Raw genomic sequence first — 25,156 nt, forward strand, 5'->3', positions numbered from 1 at the left:
CCTCCAGGGGAACTGATCTTGATCAGCTGGAGATCAGTTGTCATAGCAGGAGATCTCCACCTGGTACCTGGAGGTTGGCAACCCTATCCAATCATGAGATAATTAATCGATGGCCTGGTGGAACTCCCCACTAATGAGACCAGGGCCCTGCGGGATTTGACAAAGTTCCACAGGGCCTGTAAGATCAAAATGTTCAGCCAGGACTATGGTTGAGGACAGCAACGGTTTCCATCTGGCCTCCCTTCCCGCCACCCTTTCTTTTCATTGGAGCTCTAGGGGACTCGGATTGATTCCTTCTCGCTGGCTCCTGGTTCTGTGGGCAGACACTGAACACCCAATGTTTTAAATTGAATCTGTATTTTAATAAAATTGAATTTTCGTGATTTTTATTGAATGTATTATTGCTTTAATTGATGTAACCTGCTCTGAGCCCGGCTTTGGCCGGGGATGCAGGGCGGGCTAGAAGTCTAAATATAAATTTTAAAAATATATATTGACGTTCGATACTTACATAATGGACCTCTCTGAGCTCTTGGCAGACAGACCGTGCTCTGCCCTCACCAGCCTTTGAAAGCAAATCCCTGTAAGGAAAACAGATCAGTGGAGCCTCACAGAATTGGACAGTTATTTTATCCTACTTCTTGACATGCGCTCCCGAAACAATTTGCCATAGCATAACAATAATATTTTTAAAGTGAGGGAGGGAAATCTTTTTTAAAAAATAGTGCACACAAAACACAAAAACCAGGTAGCCAGCAATATAAAAACAAAAAGTAACAAAAGAGCATCACCCAGCACTGAAGTCTAGGTATCACTCCTCAACAAGCCAACTTTAAGTTAATCCAGATGGTTGTCAGAAGAAAAAAGTTTCTTGTTAAGAAATCTAATCTAGTTTACTAATGCAAATATATTGCTTAAGAAATGTTACTGAATAAGTCAAAGGAGCTAAGATATATATATAGACAGTGGACAGAACAAACAATTTATTCATAGTTGATAATTTACATAATTATATAAGAAATAGTAAGGGCGAATCATCATTCCATCTTTCTTCTTTGCTTTTTCATTTTTTCCCTTATATAGAAGATAAAAGGCTGATAAAGAAAGACGACAGAACACTGTACTAAGTAAAACAGATTAAGATAGATGATGTAAAATAGATATGTAAGATCAAGATTAAGGAGTAATAGTCTGTATTGTGTTTGTATGGTGTTTATGTTTATGGTTTATAATGTCTAGAAACATTAAAATTAAATAAAAGAAGAAGAAAAAGTTTCTTCTACCCTCTTAAAAGCCAGGAGGGAAAATGCCAGCCATTCTTTATTGGGGCGGGTGTGTGTGTGTGTGTGAAGGCATCACACAATTTCAGTACCACCACCACCAAGGCCTTCTCAGACATTGCTATTCTGCCCAAAGTTGAACAGTTGTAGCACAAAGCAAGGCTTCCTGTGGTAAGTGACTGCTATATACAGAAAGACAGGGACTTCAGCTTGACCACTGCAAAGGTCTTTCCCACCATCAGGACCAGGTGTTGAGAAAAGCCTTTCCCCACCCAAGAATCACTGATAGATAATACTGAGCTAAGCGGATCAGTGTCTGACTTGATACAGTTGTATATGTTCCATGCCCCCTGATGATTATCTTGTAATTCCACATAATGCTTAAATAGAAACAGTTTCATACCCTGCCCTCCTCAGACTTCACCCCCCAAAATCCAGGAATTACCCAACCTGGAGCTGGCAACTCTAGCCAGGCCTGGACTCAATGAGTTCTCCCTCAAAGGCCAAAACAGCCCTGGAAATGACCTTGCCCCCTCCCCCTGCCTTTTACACACTGAAACTAAGCCTGGAATGCTGTGGTTGCCTAGCAACAGCCACTGATGGAATCTGTTTGTTAAAGCTACAGGCACTTTTTATCATTTGGGTTTGTTTGTTTGTTTTTAAAAAAAACATTTTTAAAAAAAGATTTCAGATTTCTCTAGAAACCTGAGGAGTCTTTCAGGTTTTGTCTTGCCAGTTTACAGCTCCAATCACTGGATTTAAGTATCCTCAAATTTGGCCAACTTCCCTATTAGAATATAAAATGATTATTTGTGTACCTTCTTTACGCTTTGCAAGCCCGAAAAGGTGATTGTCATTCATAAAACTGAACTTCGTTGGTGGCCACGTGTATGATGTTTGATTGGGAGAGGGAGCCACTATAATTTACCAGGAGTCAGACTAGAGAGGAAAAGAGCTGAGCATTCCAGTTACAGAAGGGATCTCATTGGTGCATTCTGGTCTGTTTCTCCCTCCTTGTCAGCCTTTCTTTCAGGCTCTATTTAACAGACGGGAGTCAAGGCTCAAGTCCACCTGCAAATTTATTACTTCTGACTTGAAAGATCTCACTCACTGGTGAGGGAAAGGCACTCTGTGCATTCTCATAATCACTCTTGTTATCACTCCTGTCACCACCCAGCTCCTGGCCTTTCTATATGTGCTGCCACTGTTGATAACCAACTGGACTAGGAGAGACTTAGAGGAAAACATGGTGGCGGTGGTAGAGGTCAGGCTGTTCACCCACAAGCCAAGCTGTGCTCAGAATGCAGATGAAACCGCTGGGAAAATAATGAAAAGTAGCTCTCGGAGGAAGGAGAAACCTGCTTCCTGCCTTCTTCAGCAAACTGTGTATGTGGTGCCAGACCCAACTTCCCATCCTTTACATCCTCAGATATTTGAGGGAGGAGTGAAATTAATGATCACAAACACTGAAGAATGAAATAAAGAAGGCTGAATTCCCAGCCTTCACCTTTAATCAAACTCAAATTCGGTGTGTTGATTTTCAATTGAATTCAAACTCAGGTAGCAGAAACTAGAGTCAGCAACGTGACTAGGAAACCAGAAAAGCCATACTATGTTTCTTCCTTAATTGCACAAATAGCCCCTGTGCCAAGATAGACACGAAATTAAATCTGTTACTGCTTGAACACAGTTCTGGGCATCTTGGCACTTTAAGAAGCCTTCTTCCTTTAATTGAGGAAACAGCTTAATAAGGAGCCACAAAAGGAGCCCCCCCCAGCACAGCCTAATTAAGCAGCTGCCGCTACATAAAACAGAAGAAGTCTTAGGGGAGGTGATCATCAATGGTAACCAATCCCATGCTCATTAAGCAGAGAATGCACTACAGCTCGCAAGGCGAGACTGCACGTTCCAGTGTATCCTATGGAAATTATCTGACACAGTTACTCGTTCAAAGACCAAAGCTGTCTTAATGGGTCTGAATGGATCCTCTGTTGCTACGGAGTTATTCATTCCGTCAAGTGAAGGATGACGATGGGAAAGCAACAGAGAAGTAACCGCATCCACTTTTGTCAGGCAAATGGACTTTACACAAGAAAATTTTCTACCCTGGAATGGAAACTCATTAGCTCACAACAAAACAATGGCGTGTAGCGGCTAGGCGTGTCAGGGCTCAGCCGTCTGATTCAAACCTTGCCTCAGTCATTAATTTACCAGGCGGCCTCAGATAACCAATATTCTCTCCGCTTCATAATCACACCCCATCTAAAGTATGGTAATAATGCTGTCCAACCTTAAAAAGGTCAAGGTCAAGGTCCCCTGTGCAAGCACCAGGTCATTCCCATTCCTGACCCATGGGGTGACGTCACATCCCGATGTTTACTAGGCAGACTTTTGTTTACAGGGTGGTTTGCCAGCGCCTTCACCAGTCATCTTCTATCCAACCTTACATACCTGTTATAAGGAGTACTAAAACTGTGTGTCAAGTGCTTTGAACATACAAAAAGCATCATGTAAGTGCTAAACGACTTTAACTGTTTAAATATTGTAGCATGAAAATGGAGGCCATCTGTGCCAGGACTCTGCATATTTAATGTTTAGAAGACCCTAACCCACTTGCTTGCAGTGTCTGCCTACCTGTGGGGTCGCGCAAAGGTGGCGCACAGATTAATGTAGGCTGTGATTGAACCATCTTTTAAATGTAATGCCTGCCACCTAGAAAGGTGACACAGGCAAGCCGTTTTGCGGCAGCCTCCACATGCGTACAATAATGTTTAGAAACAGTTGTCAACGTGAATGTCTGCCAATTATTACTTTTCTGGCAATGTCCCTTGCATGTCACACACGGCCTGGTATGTGTCATCATGCAGTGTGAACTTTATGACTGATCATACAATCCAGTAAAGGTATCAGAGCAGTTTTAGGCATCTCTGTCGTCTCTCACAAGGGAGGACGATCACGATGGGTAGCCGTGTTAGTCTGTCTGTAGCAGTAGAAAAGAGCAAGAGTCCAGCAGCGCCCTAAAGACTAACACAATTTCTGGCAGGGTATGAGCTTTCGTGAGTCACAGCTCACTTCTTCAGGAGGAAGGTTGGAAACAGTTTTGGGCCAGTTGTATGAGTTCTGGGCTGAGCTTCTACCCGTCGGTTGCAGATATATAGCCTGGCTGAGGCTAGAGGCACCAAAGCTTTGGTGCAGACTGAATGGCAAAGGTCTTTGGCTCTTAGCTCACGGCTCAGAGTGGATGTTTTAGTCTGAACTGTATTGGAGGAAGGGTTGAACACATGACGCTGCCTTATAGTGAACCAAACCCTTGGTCCATCAAAGTCAGTATTGTCTTTCACCTCACCTGCTTGCCTAGTCTCTTTAACTGGAGATGCCGGGGATTGAACCTGGGACCTTCTGCATGCCGAGCAGAGGCTCTGCCACTGAGCCACAGCCCCTCCCCTTGTACGGTATTTTGATTCCCCGGCAGGATAAAAAAAAGGACACAAATAATACCAGTACAACACATCTCCAATTAAGAAGTCAACTAATCAGCATTGCAAAGAACCAGGGAACCCCATCTGCGACAGAGAACCTGGCTTCCTACCTGGGGCTTTGAGCTCATTGTCAATAAAAGTCAGCAATTCCTGGCAGATATTGCAGTATGGCACAGGCCAAGTGAGGAAATCACGGTAGGTCCTCCTGGCTCTCCAAAGCAAGTCAGAATTGGAAGGGAAGTGTGAGGTCTGTCAAAAGAATAGAAATGGCCTTTAAAAAAATCACACTTGGCAATATGGTGAGCATTCACAACAGTCCTCTATCACGTTCTTTCAGATGTAGAGATGCATAGGCTACAGCCATACACTCCATGTGTCAGGTGACACCACTGAGCCCAAATAACTAACACATGAGCATCATGAGTAAACAACTGAAGATAAGCTATAGGATGACATGTCTGCTTTACGCAACAGTTGCTGATATTGTTTGGGACATAACTGGATGCACTGGAAAAACCCAGCAGTGAGGATTGGGCCCAGTAGAACAGGACAAGTGAGTGGTTAGCAGCAAAGGGAGGCCATTTATGGCATCTTGTGCAAGAGCTCCCCAAAGCCTGGAGCCATTATTGGACCCATATTGCTCTTCTCCGTGTACTTCCTCTGTAACACTGGGTAAAAGAAATGTGCAACGTAGTGCCACTGCATGCAGGATTTGCCTTCCTTGGTTCAGGGTTCCCCTGCAAGCTGCAGCCAATGAATGTACTAATGTTACACAACGTTAATTTTTTTAAACCAAATATCATTAGGGAGAGCTTGGGAAAGTATGTGGGCTGGTGATACCCGTGCATCACCTGTAAGTGATAATAATGCCCTGAGCCCCACTGAGTGTTTTTTTAAACCCTGCAGCAAAGCAAAGGAAGTGCCTGCCTGGAGGCTGAACATACCAAATGCAACACCAGAACTTACACACAGCACAGCTGAACTGAAGAGCAAGGCCAGTGGAATAAACAGATCATAGTCGCTTTTCTTTTGGACCTGCAGAAAGGCACAGGAGGGAAATGAGAATTGATAAGCAGAATGAAGAGACCTCCAAAGCCACATGGATCCAAACGTTCTAGAAGATGATAGGGATGGGGGCTGGGCATGGCAGCCGTTCCCTTGTAACACCCTCTGGGTCTACCACATGTGAATTATAAGTGACAGGAGGATTCTAATGGGGGAGAACCGGAAGAAGGAAAACAGAAAATACTGCGGGGGGAGGAGAGGAAGAGGAAAAAGTAGGATTGGAATAGAAAATAGAAGGGTGAGGGGGAAAGCAACAGTTTGGTTATATTTTGTTACAGCATTAGTAGAACCATAGAATCATAGAGTTGGAAGGAACCACCAGGGTCATCTAGTCCAACCCCCTGCACAATGCAGGAAATTCACAACTACCCACACACACACACCCAGTGACCCCTACTCCATGCCCAGAAGTAAATAACTGTGTTCAGAGTTTTGTAAGTTCTTAATCATTTAATACCTTTTTTTAGTGTTGTATAAAAGTATAGAAATATCTAAATTAACCAAACAGTGCCTCTGCGTCTTTCACATACATAAGAAGTTTTAAGACCCCGTGGGCTCTGACCCTCATGCTTCTCTGCTGCTTTACATATTTCCTGGATCCAGTGGAACTCCCACATGGTGACTTTTTGAACCTAACCCCACCACCTTGGGTTGTTTGCCCGGTTAATCCTCCTGAGCATGTGGGATGATTCTGGAGTCCATTGACAGCAAGGACACCCTCCGCAGGGCAAGTTAGATAAGAAGAGTCATGATACAGAGAGTCACAAGGCTGCCATAATAATAAAAATAACAACATGTAGCCTGACTCAGTTCTTACAGCAGTGGCTTTTGCTTTCAGGTCAACTGCACAGGAAATCTCATCCCACCCCATCTTTTCCAGCTATAGTAACTCTGGGTTGGAAAATTCTTAGAGATTTGGAGGGTTGAGCCCTGGGAGGGTGGGGATTGTCTATGTGTGTGTTAAGTGCTGTCAAGTTGCTTCCGATTCATGGTGACCCTATGAATCAAAGTCCTCCAAAATGTCCTATCTTTGACAGCCTTGCTCAGATCTTGAAATCTGGGGGCTGTGGCTTCCTTTATTGAGTCAATCCATCTCTTGTTTGGTCTTCCTCTTTTCCTGCTGCCCTCAGCTTTTCCTAGCATGACTGTCTTTTCCAGTGACGCCATACAGTCTACCCTCCAAAGCTGCCCTTTTCTCCAAGGGAAATTATCTTTGTCATCTGGAGATCAGTTGCAATTCCAGGAGATCTCCAGGCCTCACCCACAATGTCTACTTAATGCAGCACATGAACACATGAAGCTGCCTTATACTGAATCAGACCCTTGGTCCATCAAAGTCAGTATTGTCTACTCAGACCAGCAGTGGCTCTCCAGGGTCTCAGGTAGAGGTCTTTCACATTACTTACTTGCCTAGTCCCTTTAACTGGAGATGCTGTGGATTGAACCTGGGACCTTCTGCACGTCAAGCAGATGCTCTACCACTGAGCCACAGCCCCTCCGCTAGATGCTGAACTTATTATTTTGCGGATGGTCCCTTAAGACTGAACACTCCCATTGACCCTCTCAACCAGACAAAGAAGATACTTGATAGTGCAGAGATAGAAGATAGCCGATCTGACCCCAGAGAAAGAATTTGGCTGAGGGAACCATAAGGGACAATACATCATTAGCATATATGACCAGCAAATTATTCACATTATTAGCACCCATCCAAATGAAAGATGCTGGAGCTAAAGAGGGTTTTAGGGAGGCATATCTGGAACAAGAGTCATTGGAAAAGACAGTCATGCTAGGAAAAGTTGAGGGCAGCAGGAAAAGAGGAAGACCCAACAAGAGATGGATTGACTCAATAAAGGAAGCCACAGCCTTCAATTTGCAAGATCTGAGCAAGGCTGTCAAATATAGGACATTTTGGAGGACTCTCATTCATAGGGTCGCCATGAGTCGGGAGCGACTTGACAGCACTTAACACACACACACATCTGGAACAAGAAAAGATCCAGCTCAGCAAGTTAAATCAAATATGTAGCCCATGGTAAACTGCACACTGAATGATCTTGGGGAGAAAGAGGGGAAGGCCCTCAAACAATTCCTCTTTGCTAGCATTTGCATTTCAAGTAGGAGAGCTGTACACAGGATGAAGACACTCGAAGTAGTCTACCACTTGTCTTTTTTATAGGAAGTTACCAGATCTTGCTTTAACCATTGCTAAGTAACAACCACGGTGGTCAGTAGCAGAATCAGCTACTAATGAAATGCAGCACTAAACTTTACAATTATTATACAGCATATTGGTTCACAGGAGGAGGGGGAATCACTCTATATCATATAAGCATGGATGTGATTTCCCTGCTCTTGCAAGACCCCATGACATTTTAGCACACATTGGCTCTGCGGCAGGTGGCTCCGTTCTCTTCTCCATGCAGACTCTCCCTCCTGTTGCTTGCTGCAGATATCTGCACTTTCTGAGCCATAGTTCTATTTTTAGGACACAAAAGATCAGAATAGCTAGGGCAAATACCAGGAAGTCATACTGCCTGGCAGGAATTTTAAAAAAAGAAAAACACAGGGTCTATCTACCAGAGTCAGAGGAAGAACATGGATATAGTAACCCCCACACAGCAGCCTGGCTGTGACCCCATTTCAGACAGAAACACGGCCAGTCACAAAGCTGGGATTTCCCTTCCTGGTTTTCTTCACCTCACAACGGTGAGCAGACAATGGAAGTGGTGGCCAGATCTGTTCAGCTGCTGCCAGTATCGGGTGGGAGACAATTGCTCAATGGCAGGGAGGCTGTGCTCAAGTCAGGAAGTCGGAAACCTCCACTTGACTTATCAGGCTGCTGACCCAGGTGCCAAGAACTCATTGTCTTCCGTCGTAGCTCCAACCTGCAGCCCCAACACAGCACAGCTGGAGCCAGCTGACTCCAAAATACTCTGCTACTGCAAGCTCTTGCCCAGCATCTGCATTGATAAGCAAGGAGCAAACTGCCTTGCAAGAGTGGGAGGAACCTACTTTTTCTACAATGAAAATGTGTGTGTGTTAAGTGCCGTCAAGTCGCTTCCGACTCATGGCGACCCTATGAATGAGAGTCCTCCAAAATGTCCTATCTTTGACAGCCTTGCTCAGATCTTGCAAAATGAAGGCTGTGGCTTCCTTTATTGAGTCAATCCATCTTGGGTCTTCCTCTTTTCCTGCTGCCCTCAACTTTTCCTAGCATGACTGTCTTTTCCAGTGACTCTTGTCGTCACTGTGAAAATATCACAATACTATCCAATCTAATAACTGACAATTTGAAACACGTGAACACATGAAGCTGCCTGATACTGAATCAGACCCATGGTCCATCAAAGTCAGTGCTGTCTACTCAGACCAGCAGCGGCTCTCCAGGGTCTCAGGCAGAGGTCTTTCACATCACCTACTTGCCTAGTCCCTTTACCTGGAGATGAACCTGGGACCTTCTGCATGCCAAGCAGATGCTCTACCACTGAGCCACAGCCCCTCTGCTAGATGCTGAACTTATTATCTTGAGGATGGTTCCTGAAGATTGAGCACTCCCATTGACCCTCTCAACCAGACAAAGAAGATACTTGACTGTGCAGAGATAGAAGATAGCCAGTCTGGCCCCAGAGAAAGAATTTGGCTGAGGGAACCATAAGGGACATAAGCATCATTAGCATATATGACCAGTAAATTATTCACATTATTAGCACCCATCCAAATGAAAGACGCTGGAGCTAAAGAGGGTTTTAGGGAGGCACATCTGGAACAAGGAAAGATCCAGCTCAGCAAGTTAAATCAAATACGTACCCCATGGTAAACTGAATGATCTTGGGGAGAAAGAGGGGAAATCCTCTTTGCTGGCATCTTGTCAGTAGACAGAGTTGAACAAATTAAGCTGCCTTATACTGAATCAGACCCTTGGTCCATCAAAGTCAGTGCTGTCTGCTCAGACAGGCAGCGGCTCTCCAGGGTCTCGGGCAGGGGTTTTTCACATCACCTAACAGCCTAGTCCTTTTAACTGGAGAAGTCGCAGATTGAACCTGGGACCTTCTGCATGCCAAGCAGATGTTCTACCACTGAGCCACAGCCTCTCCCCTCCTGCTTCCTAAAGGAAAAGCCGTCTCCAAACAAGATTCAACCCACACAGGGACAAGTTAGTTGGCTAAAGGCATTCAAAACTGTGTGTTGGATTTGCTTGTGTGTTGGATTCACAGAATACAAAATGGAATATGGCCCAAACAAATAAATTTGTCTGAATTCCCAATTCACTTTTCTTACAAAAGGGTCTGAAACTTAGTGGTTTCCTCCATGACATGGTGGACACCATACAGGAATGAAACATACTTGAGGTAAGAACTGTGTTTCCACTCCAGTGCTACAAAGAACTCAAGAAGAAGGTGAAACCAGAGCACCTTAAAGAGCAAAAGATCCAAATAAAAACAAAGCTGAACGTCGACACGTGGCTTGAATTCAGCATGAGACACAATGCAATCAGCCACTCTCCTCATGCATACGAAAGACATTCCAGGTTCCATACGTGCTCCGATGCCAGGCAGGCTGAGAACTACCACCATGCATGCACCCCTCGTCCCAACTCTCTCACCTCTTCAGTCTTTTGCAGAATTTGCTCCAGAAGGATGAGGTAGTTCCCTGCATCACGACTAACCAGCTCCTGGAGGCTCCAGCAATTCAGACAAAGCCCGGCTAAGAAAGACAACAAATAAAACAGAGTCATCGAATGACATGGCTGGCCTTTTGTTGCAAGGGTTTGTCGTCCTCACTGCAGAAGAGGCCCAAGTGCCTACACCAGGGAGCGAAACGTGATCGTCACCTACACTTACACTGCACCTACGCTTACACTGGGCATACTCCATACCAAGATGGCTGTTATATAGTCCCCTACTGTTTGGAGGAGGCTGTGTGAGGGTGACCCACAAGATGACAAGCTGTCAAGGCATTGGGGAAAGGCAGGAGGAGCCCCCTGTATTTCTGTATGGAGCAGCATGTCATGGAAGGGTAGCAAGACTGCATGGAGGGGGGTCAGGGAGATGCTGATGGTTCATTCTTGCTGTTCACACCTAACTTGTGGGAAAACATCTTTGAAGGGAAAGCAGGTTCTCTCTGTTCTGTTAACGGAGCAAATAATTTCTGCTCATCTTCACCACTGAACCACACCTTTTCGGTGACCTCTTTGGGTGTGACTGCACCAAAGCATGAAGTTGTTTCCATGATGCACCATGTCGGCATGATACAGCACATAATTGTGCATGGATGCTTTGCTTAAGGTCCCATCATCCACAGGTCCCAGTGCTAGAAAAAGATATTCTGAGGCCATGGAGAGATGCTGCCAGTCAGCATTGCTATTATTAATTTATTTATTACCTAAAATTTCCATCCTCCCCTCTCACAGCTAAAGTCGGGCTCCGGGCGGGTAACAACTAGGGTGGCCGGGTCCCTCTTTGCCATTGGTGGGAGGTTTTTGGGATGGAGCCTGAGGACACCGGGGTTTGGGGAGAGGAGGGACTTCAGTGCCATAGAGTCCAATGGCCAAAGCAGCATTTTCTCCAGGTGAACTGACCGCTATCGGCTGGAGATCAGTTGTAACAGCAGGAGATCTCCAGCTAGTACCTGGAGGTTGGCAACCCTAGTAACAATGTTAAAACCATAATACAAAGGCCATAATACATATATATTAAAACCAATAAATATAAACCATATTAAACAGCATAAGCCATAAAACAACAGATGCCACTCGATTAGAGTAGTAACCACTGAGAAGCACTGCAGACAGTCGCCCCTGTAGTTCGTGAAGGGAACAGGAGAGGGGGGACGTAGGGAGGCCAGTTACTCCATCTTACCAGCCCTGTGAAACTCTTTAAGGTCCCACAGAGCCCTGATGTTGCTGGGAAGGGAGTTCCACCAGGCCAGAGCCATAGAACGTAATGTCCTTCAGGGGATGTACCACAGCTGGCTATTACTGGCTAGATGGACCAGGGTTCTGACCCAGCATATGGCATCTTTCATTGCCGCTTCACATACAGGTAGGGTTGCCAGGTTCCTTTTCGCCACCGGCGGGATGTTTTTGGGGTGGAGCCTGAAGAGGACGGGGTTTGGGAGGGGAGGGATTTGATTGCCATAGAGTCCAATTGCCAAAGCAGCTATTTTCTCCAGGTGAGCTGAGCTCTTATCGGCTGGAGATCAGCTGTAATAGCAGGAGATCTCCAGCTAGTGCCTGGAGGTTGGCAACCCTACATACAGCCCTGCTCAGGAAACTGTAAATATGGCTCGAGGGCGGTGCCAAGATCGTTACTGTCTCCCTGCAATGGTTTTAGAAGTTGTTGATTGCAAGCCTGATCCCGACACTATGAAATGCCTTTTATTTTACAGAGGAATCGAGAAAGGAAATGCTAACCACAGAAGCTAGCTTAAGAAGGCAGCACCTACTGGAGAAGCAAGCAGTTCTTTGTAAGGAATGAAATGTGATTCTGAGAAAAACACCCAGAGCCACATGTGTTCTGAGCGGTTTGCAACAATGCGGGTAGTTGTCACCCAGCTATAGATGTGATATTGCAGGGTTTGTTGACACTCTAAGGCTGCATCCAGGCAACAAACTTCCTCTACAACTGATTTAGCATTAAAAGTACCTCAAGGAACAGGTGCCAGCTAGCTTAGGGGCTCTGTGCTACAGTCCCTGTTCTGGGTTGTACTATTCAGCTGATCCTGCCAGTTTCTGGGCTAGGGTTGCCAGCTTCGGGTTGGGAAATACCTGGAGATTTTGGGGGCGAAGCCTGAGGACGGCGGGGTTTGGGGAGGGACTTCAATGCTATAGAGTCCAGTTGCCAGAGCAGCCATTTTCTCCAGGGGAACTGATTTCTATCGCCTGGAGATCAGTTGTAATAGCAGGAGATCTCCAGCCACCACTTGGAGGTTGGCAATCCTACTGGGTAACAACTTGGCTGGCCGAGTTGTTTCTATTAGGAGGCTAGGGGTCAGTTCCACTATAACATTTTCTACATGTGATGTGTTAGAAAAATGTGTAACCTAATGGATTCCCTAAGTGCAGCTGGCCATTTTCTCTCTCATATGTCATCAGGAACACTCTCACAGCTGTTCCTCTCCAATGCCAGAAGAAAGGAGCCCTTGGCCCAGGCCAGTTGGCACAGGCCTTCTGGACTGTAATGGAGCCAAAGAGGTAACCAAGATCATGGGGTGATGTTTTTTCTTACCTTGGGGGAAAAGAGGGTGGTGGGAAGGGAAGGGTCAGGCAGAGCTGATGGGAGGGACATAGGTGGATTTTAAAGCCACTCCTCTTTTCTGTGCTGTTACTTAGTGGTACTGTTGCCAGACGAGACAGAATACTCACACCTGCGTGAAAATTAAGGGTGTTTGAATGGTATACAAGAACCTTAATGGTCTCATATGTAGGGCTGCCAAACTCCAGGTAGTAGCTGGAGATCTCCTGCTATTACAGCTGATCTCCAGCTGATAGAGATCAGTTCTCCTGGAGAAAATGATTGCTTTGGCAATTGGACTCTATGGCACTGAAGTCTCTCCCCTCCCCAAGCCCCGCCCTCCTCAGGCTCCGCCCCAAACACCTCCAGGTATTTCCCAACCCGGAGCTGGCAACCCTACTCATATGCAACTGTGCAAAAATTCAGTAGTTCCTGGTATGGCCAGCAAGGCTCCAGCAACGACGTGAATGAGGAAACATGCTGAAGAGGGGGACTTTTCCTGTTTTACTGGTGGCGCAGCTCCTGCTCACGTATCTCCGCCATCCCCGGATGGCTGCATAGCAGTGTTGCAAGATATGCAAGAAATCTCACGTGTGTTCAAAGGCCACTGTGCAAGGAGCTTGCTCTCTAGCGTATACAAATATGAGAACTGAGAGATACACTGTAGGGGTGTGCAGCCTGAAAGTCCCAAACTGAAACTACACACGAAAAGTGCTGTTTTGGATTGTTCCTGTGATTTTTGGAAGGGGCAACATAAATCAGCCCCATTGCTGCTGCTCTGAGCCAGATGACTTCTTCAGAAGGATGAGATACCTCACCCATCAGGAACTCCATAAATAGCAGTAGTAATTAAGGTACCCCTACAGCGAACACCCGGCATAAAGCAATTAAGTGATCGATTCATCACAGGTAGTCACGCACGCACTCTGTTTTTTAAAACTTTGAACTATTTTCAAAGATTGTGATGACAGGACAGTGAGGGAAGTTTTATGCAAAGGAAGGCTTCCTTACTTTGAATAAGGAGACTACAGACCACAACAAGGATTGGGCAGCAATGACAGAGCTTTCAGCAGAAAGGCTGAAAAAAAATTGTCAGCCAGTCACTGTAAGATTACACATAGACCTATATATATTTTCTTTTCACCCAACCTTGGGTACCCAGTTTCCGTTTTTAGGTTGGGTTTTATTCCCCTTTTTCTTCCATTAGATTATACAAAGAAACCAGATGCAGCCAGTGGCCAGCGCTCTCCTGCCAGGGCACTACCCTTCCCCCCCCATATGAAACAGTGGAGAGCAGTGCGCTGAGGGGCATCTCAGCATGGTGCAGTGGTTAAGAGCGGTGTAGTGTTTTGGAGCGGTGGCTTGGAGCAGTGGACTCTGATCTAGAGAACTGGGTTTGATTCCCCACTCCTCCCCAGGAGCAGTGGAGGCTAATTTAATAAACTGGATTTTTTTCCCCACTCCTACACATGAAGCCAGTTGGGTGACCTTGGGTTAGTCACACTCTCCTAGCCCCAACTACTTCACAGGGTGTTTGTTGCGGGGAGGGGAAGGGAAAGTGATTGTAAGCCGGTTTGATTCTTCCTTAAGTGGTAGAGAAAGTCAGCATATAAAAACCAACTCTTCTTTTTTTCTGAGGTCTGTAAAATTGAACCCGTTTGTCCATTCCACTTGAATGGTCTGGGACCTTCATATCTGCTGTACTGCCTCTCCAAGTATGCCCTGCAGAGAACACTACATTCCTCAAATAACAATCTGCTGGTGGTGCACAGCCCAAAGAGTGTCCAGCTGTCCTCGACCAGGGACAGGGCCTTTTTCTGCCCTGGCCCCTGTCTGGTGGAAGAATCTTTCTAATGAGACCAGGGCCCTGTGGGACCTCAAGGAATTCCACAGAGCCTGAAAGACGGAGTTATTCCACTAGGCCTATGGTTGAGGACAGCTATGGTATTCCATCAGTGCTGGCCTCCCTCCCCCCCTTTTCCACCTCCATCTTTTCTGTTGAATTTATTACTGACCATTGTGTGGGGGGATCTGGTGCAGCACATCATTGCTGATGCCATTTTATTGATGATATTTATTGATGATATTTATGGGGCTTGGGTTGTAGTGATTATAGGAACTGTTTTAGTGTGATTTCATTGTAATTTTATGATATATATTATGCAATTTGTTGTAAGCTGCCCTGAGTAAATAAATAAATAATAAACCTTAGAAGAGCTTTCTATTAGAGAGTGGACAAAATTCTGTGCAAATTCATTGCCGTTACCTTTAAAAACAGCTGCACCGTACCCTCAAATTGGCTCACCCATTGAAAATAATTTTCCTGAAATTCCAGAACCTAAAAAATCACAAACCAGTACTGTCCTACCCAAAAATCAGGAATAAGCAGTCAAGATGTCCTCCTTGAATTCCAGATTCAAATTTATAATGTTTCCAAGCTGAAAGGGGTTTGAAGGTTAACTAATGTCAGCTCCGCCCCGAGGAATGCTTCCTTGGATGCCAGTGTGGCCTCTTAAGCCGGAACAATGCTTCCAGGTAGACAGCACCAATGTCCGAGGCCTGCGCCACTGTGCCATTCCTGGGGGCCGGTGTAAGTTGCCCGGCGCTGGCGTCCATGCCATTTTGCATGGTGTAAGTGACACCGATGCCGGCATAGGGGTCACGCCGGCTCCCATGCAGCTCTGCCCCCCCATTCAGAATTGAACGGTTAGTTACTTACCTGTCCAAGTACTAGCAGAGATGGTGTTTCTGCTGAGGCCATGGAGGCACCTTTCCAATGCATGGTGGATCCTATCTTCCGTGCACGTTGTGTGCTGCATCTTAGATCATCTCCTGGACATAAAATGTTTAGCAAAGAAACAATGGCATTAGCCACAGGAAAACCTAAAACAAACCCAGATAAAGAGGTAATCTCCACCTGCCTGTTTACCTGCACGTCCTGCCTGTTTTTCTATGACATCTATCATTCAAGAATCCAAAAAAGGAACCAATAGGGAAACTGCACTGCCACTTTGTTCAGTTTGATTTTTCATATAACCTAGTACAAGGTGGCAGCAACAAGACATGGATCCCCAGCAACTAGATCCTTAATAAACCCACAAAAGTGTTGAGGGGAGGAGGGTCTATTAGCTAAGCTTCCTTGTTCCGTCCTTTTGACCATCAATGCACCCTGTCCACCCAGGAATCTCTGTTAAATCAGAAACTGCTTGGGAAACAGTTTTTGCTCCATTATACCATTGCAATCCAATTCAACACATACCCATCAGGACCTTTAAAAAAATCTTAATTTTACAAACAGTATAAACAGCCCTTGTAAAAATATCCATTCCCTTCCAACATGTTGCTTGCTCACACCATTCATGATTGAAATAATATGCCTGTTATAATATCAATAGACATATTCATTTGTTTGTTTTCCTAATTTAGTGGCTTCCCTTTAAAAACAACACGCCACCACTTCCCCATAAATATTAGTCTCCTTCACGTCTTCCTTGTTTAGAGCTAATGTATTGTGACAGGTTGCTGATAATTATAAGGTCCCAAACTTTCCAAACCGGGATTCTGGTTTCCTCCACTTTTATGTTATGACAAAGCAAGCAGGTATTCATACATTTTAAATTACATTTTATGAAAATGTGGTCATCTCCATAATGCAACTCTCCACCTTTTGATGCTTTGCGACACACTCTGTGTCAGAATGACTGATTCTAGAATCTTGTCAGTAGACAGAGTTGAACAAATGAACCTACCTTATACTGAATCAGTCCCTTGGTCCATCAAAGTCAGTATTGTCTACTCAGACCAGCAGCGGCTCTCCAGGGTCTCAGGCAGAGGTCTTTCACATCACCTACTTGCCTAGTCCCTTTAACTGGAGATGCCGGGGATTGAACCTGGGACCTTCTGCATGCCAAGCAGATGCTCTACCCCTGAGCCACAGCCCCTCCCCACGGAATCAAACTGCAGGGTTGCATTCAAGTGCTAAAAGTTCATTCCTCTGTATGATAGCAGGTCCACCCCACCCAAGCAGTCTTGGCAGCTTGCGTTAGGCAAAGACCACCATCACAGGAGGTTTAGCAAGTGATACAACCCAGATGGCTCAAGAAGGCTACAAACACACAACAGGGCCACCGTCTGTCTGTAAAACAAAGTCACCACTCTATGATAGGGACAATACAAGTGAGGTTTATGTGCACCCAAAATGAAATCAGTACAAGATATATGCTCAGCCTCTACTCCCGCAATCCATTTGCGTCTTATGTTAAAACTTACTGGGCAAATGTCGCAAGGAAAGTGGTGACTGAACAAGGGGCATGAGTCATACCCTCAACGTGGCCCAGAAATAGTCTTCTCTTATGTCAGCTCATCACAGGATGCCACAAAGTGTGATCAGCGGGAAAGGGAGGTTTTCCTTCCCCAATTGGCCTGTGCAGGCAGGAAGTCTGATCAGCCCTCAATGCAAGTTCTGCCCTTTACAATTTAATTTTGTAATCATGAGCTGACAGCAGACTTAGGATGTGGAGGAAAGCCATTCCAGTAACTTATAGAAAACCACAGGGTACAGATTCTGCTCATGTAACCACTTCCTAATAGGACCCTGGAGAGCACGCAAGATGGTCTTTACACAAACTGAGTACATCTTGTCTAAGTCCATTAGCTGCATGGCACATATTGAACCTACAAGACCTGCCCTGGGCCATCGCCACTGTAAATAGGATCAGTCCTTGATCAGATGTCATAATAACTACCAAGTATAGGTACACTTGGGACATGGCTTCCTTGGTGGTGGTGGGGTCTCGTACCCCATTCCTGGATTTAAAAAAAAATAACCATTCGCTGAACTCCCATTTCTAATCATTTCAGGAGGAAAAACAGGAATGTCATCAACGGTCAGTATAGGGAAGACTTAGGGCTGGCTCTTACATTACCTGTGCGGTGGTGGTATTATTTATTGTCATTGTTATTAACATATATATCCCGCCTTTCTGCCCTCACAAGGGCCAACAAGGTGGCTAAAAAGTTAAAAGTATACACAATAAGATCAGATTTTAAAGTAATTACAATCAACCTTCCCCTTAAAAAACAAAACTGGGTCAGCACAGGATATCACCACGCACAACCTACAGTCACATCACTTGGGTAACCGCAGGCCATACTGTGTCAGCACCGAGGATTAGAAAGCCAATGAGACCTGGTGCCATCATGTCATATTGACTCAGGGTCTTAAACGCTTCGCATGGCGCTGCCTGTGACATCACAGGTGGCTTTTGATCGGAACCACATAGGAAAATGTTGGGCTCCGACAAGTCCTGGTCCAGTTTTGGACATTCCTGCCATCAGTGCAGCAGCAGTTCTGCTGCCAGATTTTAGCTAATGCAGAATTTGCCCGTATCCAGCTGCAGTTAATGATGCAACATGCTGATTTCTCCCAGAACCTAACCAGGGAGGACTGAGCACTCAAACAGAAAAGGAAGCCAGCAAGTTACTACACTGGAGCTAAATGGAAGGGAACAGCTACCAATCCATTATCTCTTAACCCCAAGGACAGATCAAGGTGGCAGGGGACCAGATATTCATAACTGATCACATATTCATAAAGGATAGGGTTGCCAGGTCCCTCTTTGCCACCGGCGGGAGGTTTTCGGGGCGTAGCCTGGGGAGAGCGGGGTTTGGGGAGGGACTTCAATGCCATAGAGTCCAATCGCCAAAGCGGCCATTTTCTCCAGGTGAACTAATCTCTGTTGGCTGGAGATCAATTGTAATAGCAGAAGATCTTCAGCTACTACCTGAACGTTCTCAATGAACTAGAAAACCCTAATAACAGATGTAAGTCTACACACATCTTAATTATTAAAATCAGATCATTGAGAACTCCACTGCAGTTGTTCAGAAACGTCCTCAAACTTTTGACAACAATGCTACCATAATAAATTTTAACTAGTTTTTCTGTTGCTTCAGGTGATTCTAAGGGGAAGATAAATTTAGGAATATAAAGTAAGTGATCCATAGAACTGCTTAATGTAGCCTTCAAGGTAATTTCACACATTTTCACTCATCTATGAGTGTGACATCAAAGACTTGCATTTTGAAACTGCCTAATACCTCAGGCAACAGCACTTTCTTAATGGATGGGTGCTCGGTCGGAGTTGATATGAAATCTCATCAAGAGTGCCCATCAAATGAAAGCCAGCGTGGTACAGCAGTTAGCATGTGGCACTAAAACCCCAGAAAAATTTTGGTTCATCAGTTGCTACGCCACGAAGCAACCTGGGATCAGTCTCTCAGTCCCATCTACCTCACGGTTGTTGTAAAGTGAGGGAGGGGAGAGAAGGAGTCATGTCACTGTGAATTTCTAGGAGAAAGGGCACGATTTCAACAACCTCAAATAAATAGATATGGAGAGATGGACAAATCAGCATTAAGTAGAGATGCAACACTTGTTATGAGGACGCAGAGAAATAAATACAACTTCAAACAACCACAGAGCAGGATCTTGGAGATAAGGGACCTATTTAGAGCTCACATACATATGATGTTCATAGATGAACAGGAAGACCAAGTAGGTTTGAAACCAACCACCATCCTCAGAAAACAGTTTATCAGAAGATCCAAAAAAGACACCAAGTTTGACAAACATCCTTTTGGCAGTGCTCACATGAGACTAACCAACGTATTAAAACTTTCAGTTGTGCAGCTATTGTCTAAAGGGGACAGCCTTTTTTTAAAAAGCAATATGGAACAGGAAGTGATAAGACCAAGCTGCCTATTTCTTGAAAACCTGTGGTAGCAACTACATACAAACTACTACCACGTACACAGGTAGGAACAAGCTGCCCTATTCAGGTTGCAGGGCTGTCAGGTATCCTGCTTCCTGGGAACGTGGTTTGTTGTTCACCAGTGCCTGAAGTACAAATAATAGAAAATTGCTGAAGAGCCAGCGTGGTGTTGTGGTTAAGAGCAGTGGACTCTAATCTGACGATTGGGTTTGATTTCCTTACTCACTCCACACTAGCGCCAGACTCTAATCTGGTGAACTGGGTTGGTTTCCCCACCCCTACACATGAAGCCAGCTGGGTGACCTTGGGCTAGTCACAGTTCTCTTAGACCTCTCTCAGCCCCACCTACCTCACAAGGTGTCTGTTGTGGGGAAAAGAAGGGAAGGAGATTGTAAACCAGTTTGATTCTCCTTAAAAGGTAGAGAAAATCGGCATATAAAAACCAACTCTTCTTCTAGAAAATGGGGGACTCTATCATTTTACCATAGAGGTTGCAGTGGTTCCCAACCTTTTTCGAGTCGCGACCCCGTTACAATTGCCAAGTAACCTGTGACCCCCGCCACATTTGCATAAAGCCATGGGGGGGAGCATCTGCTTGGCATGCAGGAGGTCCCAGGTTCAGTCCCCGGCATCTCCAGTTAAACTTTAAGGGACCAGGCAGGGCCAGTGCTACCAGGCGAACTAGGCGACAGCATAGGGCGCAGACCTCAGAGGGGCGCAGATCTGACCTGAGGAGCACCGTTTTCAACAGATTAGTTTCTTGAAAAGATGCAGCTGACAACTTATATATTTTTTATTTTAAGATAAGTGCCACAACGGTGCGATGGAATAGAATGAATTATAACGCCTTATAAAAATGTTTTGTAGGAATGCATCAGGCTTGTATTTTTTTCTACAAGAAATGTTTTTGAAAATTGGTTAGCAATTGGGGGGGGCACAAGTAGTTAGCGTTGCCTAGGGCGCAAAGAAGACTGGCCCTGGGGACTGGGCAAGTAGGTGATGTGAAAAGACCTCTGCCTGAGACCCTGGAGAGCCGCTGCCGGTCTGAGTAGGCAATACTGACTTTGATGGACCGAGGGTCTGATTCAGTAGAACTCGTAGTTTGGGATGTCAGAGGGGAGGAACACACATGAAGCTGCCTTCTCCGCCTGTTGCTCCCCCCCGACAGATCGGCTTCTCTCGTTTCTCCTCCTCCTTTCTGGAATTTTCCTTTTTTTGTCCGGTTCTTATTCGAGCATAAAGCCGGCTGGGAGACTCAGGGCACCAGTTGATTCTGGCGGTGACCCCCTTGGGGGTCGCAACCCACAGGTTGGGAACCAGTGCACTAGAGCATCCCATGATGTCACTTCAAGTTTTCACCGAAAGGGGTGTCACAGCACCAGCATGATGCCAGCACTGAAGCCCCGACTCCCCAAAAGCTCCCAGGGGTTGCCACATGTGGCCTGGCAACCCTATCAGGTTGTCATGAGCAGCTTGTAGGAGAGACAACAAGGCAAGTCAGTAGATCTGGGCAGAAACAACAAAAACAAAGCCTTTTGTTATGCTGGGCATATTCCATTGTATGGAGTTAAGTTCATATTGCTTTAATTCTGGGGAGTGGTTATAACGCTGAGGTTGAACCCTGATTTGCATGTACAATGTGAAGATTTGTCCCAAAGAGCACAAAGACTTTCAAGCGGTTCAGATCTTGAGAGCCGATAAGGCCGGAACATCTTGTGTTTGGTTCTGTAGGGTATTCATAATTTGCAGTCAATTTTGGGCCAACGTACATTTTTCATAGGGCTAGTTCCTCAAAGCATATTGCCATTGAGTAGTTTTGATCTACAAATCTCTCTTGAGGGGCTCTTTCTGTACTGAAGGGGACTCTTCCCATAATGCTCATCCCACAGACATGTTGCTGATCCTCTTTTCAAAACATGTAACCCTCTTAGTGTAGACTTGGTTTTATGTAGATTTTATTTTTCTGTTTTCTCTTACCAAGCTGCTGACATTTCCTTCGGCAGTTACTGCCCAAAGACATGCAAAATGATTGTAACATATGTCCTTAAAATCATCCCAGGACTGCAATATCTATGTGCCCCACTGGTGGCAGTTTGCAAGACTGCAAATTTGCAAGTATCTGATCACAACCTTTGAGCAGATCAGTTAATCTCCAGCAAGGAACCCTGTTTGTTTTGCCTCAAGTAGGCTGAATACATGTGATGATGACACTTTTCTTAACACCACTGTTCTGCTTTCTATTTTGTTTCCCTTTGATTCACTTAATGAAAGTGAATAACTGTGATCCCTTCATACAGGGGGGAGGAGGAGGAGGTTAGAGTGCAATAATCATGCACAGATTTAAAAGTTCAATGCTATGGGATTTAAAATGAAGAAGAAGAAGAGTTGGTTTTTATATGCTGACTTTCTCTACCACTTAAGGGAGACTCAAACCGGCTTACAATCTCCTTCCCTCCCCCTCCCCACAACAGACACCCTGTGAGGTAGGTGAGGCTGAGAGAGCTGTGACTAGCCCAAGGTCACCCAGCTGGCTTCATGTGGAGGAGTGGGGAATCAAACCCAGTTCTCCAGATCAGACTCCACTGCTCCAAACCACTGCTCTTAACCACTACACCATGCTGGCTCTGCCGAGTAGCTGTTAAATATTGATTTCCAGCAACAGGGGTAAATTCAGAGATTTTGTCGGTTGCTGAATTCTTCCAAGTAGACCTCTGAAGGGAAGGCGGGATTTCAAGTGCAGCAGCTAAGCAATAATACCACATTCTCTAAAACGGGAGTTGCACAACACCACACCCCCCCCAAGATAATTCTGGTGATTTATGTGTGAAATCCATTGACTTCAATGGGTATTATTCCCAAGTAAGCGTGTATCAAATTCTGGCTCCAATCCTAAATGCAGCATATTCGCTAGAGAAGCAGCAGATCTGGGATTGCTTTTAAAAACAATGTAGGCTGGAGCTGCCAGAGTGGAGGAATCTGCTCTGGAAAGACATATAGGGCACACACAGCTTAGGGTTCCCAACTTCCAGGTACTAGCTGGAGATCTCCCGCTATTACAACTGATCTCCAGGCGACAGAGATCACCTGGAAAAATGGCCGATTTGGCAATTTGACTCTATGGCATTGAAGTCCCTCCCCTCCCCAAACCCCGCCCTCCTCAGACTCTGCCCCAAAAATCTCAAGGTATTTCCCAACCCGGAGCTGGCAACCCTAGCACAGCCACCTCCCCCAGCCCATCCCTTTGGCTGGCCTCTTTTTTCCCTCTCCTGATGGCCAGTTGAGCAGGGCAAAGGCCCACTGGGAATTGGCTCAGTGAGATTAGTGGCCAATCTGCCCTGCTGTATGGCATCACATCCCCACTGAGCTCCCAACCCTTCCCAAACTTCATTCTCCCTGGTGCCGTCCCAAAATTTCCCAAGCCAAAATTGGTAACCCTAACTCCAGCCTACACATATATTAGTCCTTTATTCCACATCAGTGTCTTGAAAAGTGATGAAAGGAATAAGAAATAATTTTAAAGGCTTCCTTGCCAAGCTGCCTGAAGATACCGTATTTTTCGCTTCATAGGACGCACCTGACCATAAGACGCACCTAGTTTTTAGAGGAGGAAAACAAGAAAAAATCTTGTTTTCCTCCTCTAAAAACTTGTCTTATGGAGTGAATGCCGGCTGGGCGCGTGCGCGTCGGGACGGCGCGAGCCGGCATTCCCCGCCCCGACGGCCAGCTGGGAGGCGGGCGGGGCTGCACAGAGCCAGCTGGGCGCGTGCGCGTCTGGACGGCGCGAGCCAGCGCACGCGCCCAGCCGGCTCTGTGCAGCCCCGCCCGCCTCCCAGCTGGCCGTCGGGGCGGGGAACACCGGCTCGCGCCGTCCCGATGCGCACATGCCCAGCCGGCTCTGTGTGGCCCCGCCCGCCTCCCAGCTGGCCGTCGGGGCAGGGAACGCTGGCTCGCGCCGTCCCGACGCGCACGCGCCCAGCCGGCATTCACTCCATAAGACGCACAGATATTTTCCCTCACTTTTGAGGAGGAAAAAAGTGTGTCTTATGGAGCGAAAAATATGGTAATTATTGCTCAACACGAGGGAGCAGCTGTTTTACAAACTTGACCAAGATACATCATTTGTCTGGGTTCCTAGAGATGTTTCTAACCTCTGCTAACTGTCACCTACTCTGGCAAAGCCAATCTACTAATGATTTAATCATACCTAAGGAAAAACTAAAACCATTGTTTACAAGGACTAGAAGGATACTCAGTTTTTTCTTAAGTTAATCTCACTCTTACTTCAGAAAAAAAAGGCTAAGAAGATATTTCAATCAACACTGGATGCCTCAGAAAACAAATGGTATGAACTCGTGCACATTACGTCGAAAACACTTGGCCTGGAACTTTAACATTCAGGAACATGAATCGCTTGATTCCTAATTTGTAGGCTACAGTAAATCGTTTGGTTGTAACACACCACCTTTCTTCCCCTTACCTGGCAATGTGCGTTCAGATTCAGCCATGCTACCGTGCACACATGAGAAATCAGTTTTCAGCATCAAACAGACCTATTTTCATTCATTCATAACCTTATTTATTGGCATGATAGCTAAAACATCAAATACAAAAATGAGACAAACAAATAGATCTATTGAACTGAGCACACTGACACAAACAAGGCTTTTCTTTATTGCCACGAGAGGCATCCTTTCACTGGGCTCTCTGTTCTGTTCTTAAATACAAAGGATAGATTCATATCAGTAGTTTAATACCAGGATTTACTTTGAACCTAACGATACATAAGTAAAATGTGTACACAGGGAGGATAGTTTCCCCTCTTGCTGGCCTTCAACTTATGTTCCGGTACTTATTGAGAAGCCACCCATACTTTACAAGGTACATTTTGGCTTTGTTGGTAGCAGTGCCATCACCACCTGCTTGCTTCGGTAGCGTGAATTAATTGAACGGGGCCAAGGATAAACAGACTGCAGACACTGTATGCAAACCAGTCCCTGCATCCAATCTGAAAGGGGCTTTTAAAAAAACCAGAACGAGCAATGGCAGAAATCGCAGCTGCTTTGGCAAAGAAGAGTAGCCAGAAGTTACCATCAGAAAGACTCCTGTGTTTCGTTCATGTACCCTGCACCTTGGATTGTATCTTCCACCATGCAGGCAGGCAAGGGCTATTCAGTAGGACAAGGCCATGAAGACAACCCACATAATCTCATAGGAACATAAGAACACAAGAAAAGCTATGCTGGATCAGACCATGGCCCATCAAGTCCAGCAGTCTGTTCCCACAGTGGCCAACCAGGTGCCTCTAGGAAGCCCACAAACAAGAT

The 25,156-nt window shown here is 45.6% G+C and overlaps 1 protein-coding gene across 1 annotated transcript in view; it reads right to left on the reverse strand.

The window, feature by feature from the left end:
* The window catches only part of PIK3R5 (phosphoinositide-3-kinase regulatory subunit 5), a 38,814-nt gene extending 22,936 nt beyond the window's left edge, over window positions 1-15,878 (reverse strand). Inside the window, exons 1-5 of the mRNA XM_056854929.1 lie at window positions 15,779-15,878; window positions 10,431-10,531; window positions 5,726-5,794; window positions 4,870-5,008; window positions 512-581 (exon numbers count right to left, since the gene is read on the reverse strand). Of these exons, the coding sequence (XP_056710907.1) occupies window positions 512-581; window positions 4,870-5,008; window positions 5,726-5,794; window positions 10,431-10,531; window positions 15,779-15,878 (479 nt within the window). The remainder of the gene's footprint in view (window positions 1-511; window positions 582-4,869; window positions 5,009-5,725; window positions 5,795-10,430; window positions 10,532-15,778) is intronic.
* Window positions 15,879-25,156: the final 9,278 nt, after the last annotated feature.

The sequence above is a fragment of the Euleptes europaea genome, chromosome 1, assembly GCF_029931775.1.
Source record: "Euleptes europaea isolate rEulEur1 chromosome 1, rEulEur1.hap1, whole genome shotgun sequence".
In the NCBI taxonomy this organism is placed as follows: Eukaryota; Metazoa; Chordata; class Lepidosauria; order Squamata; family Sphaerodactylidae; genus Euleptes; species Euleptes europaea.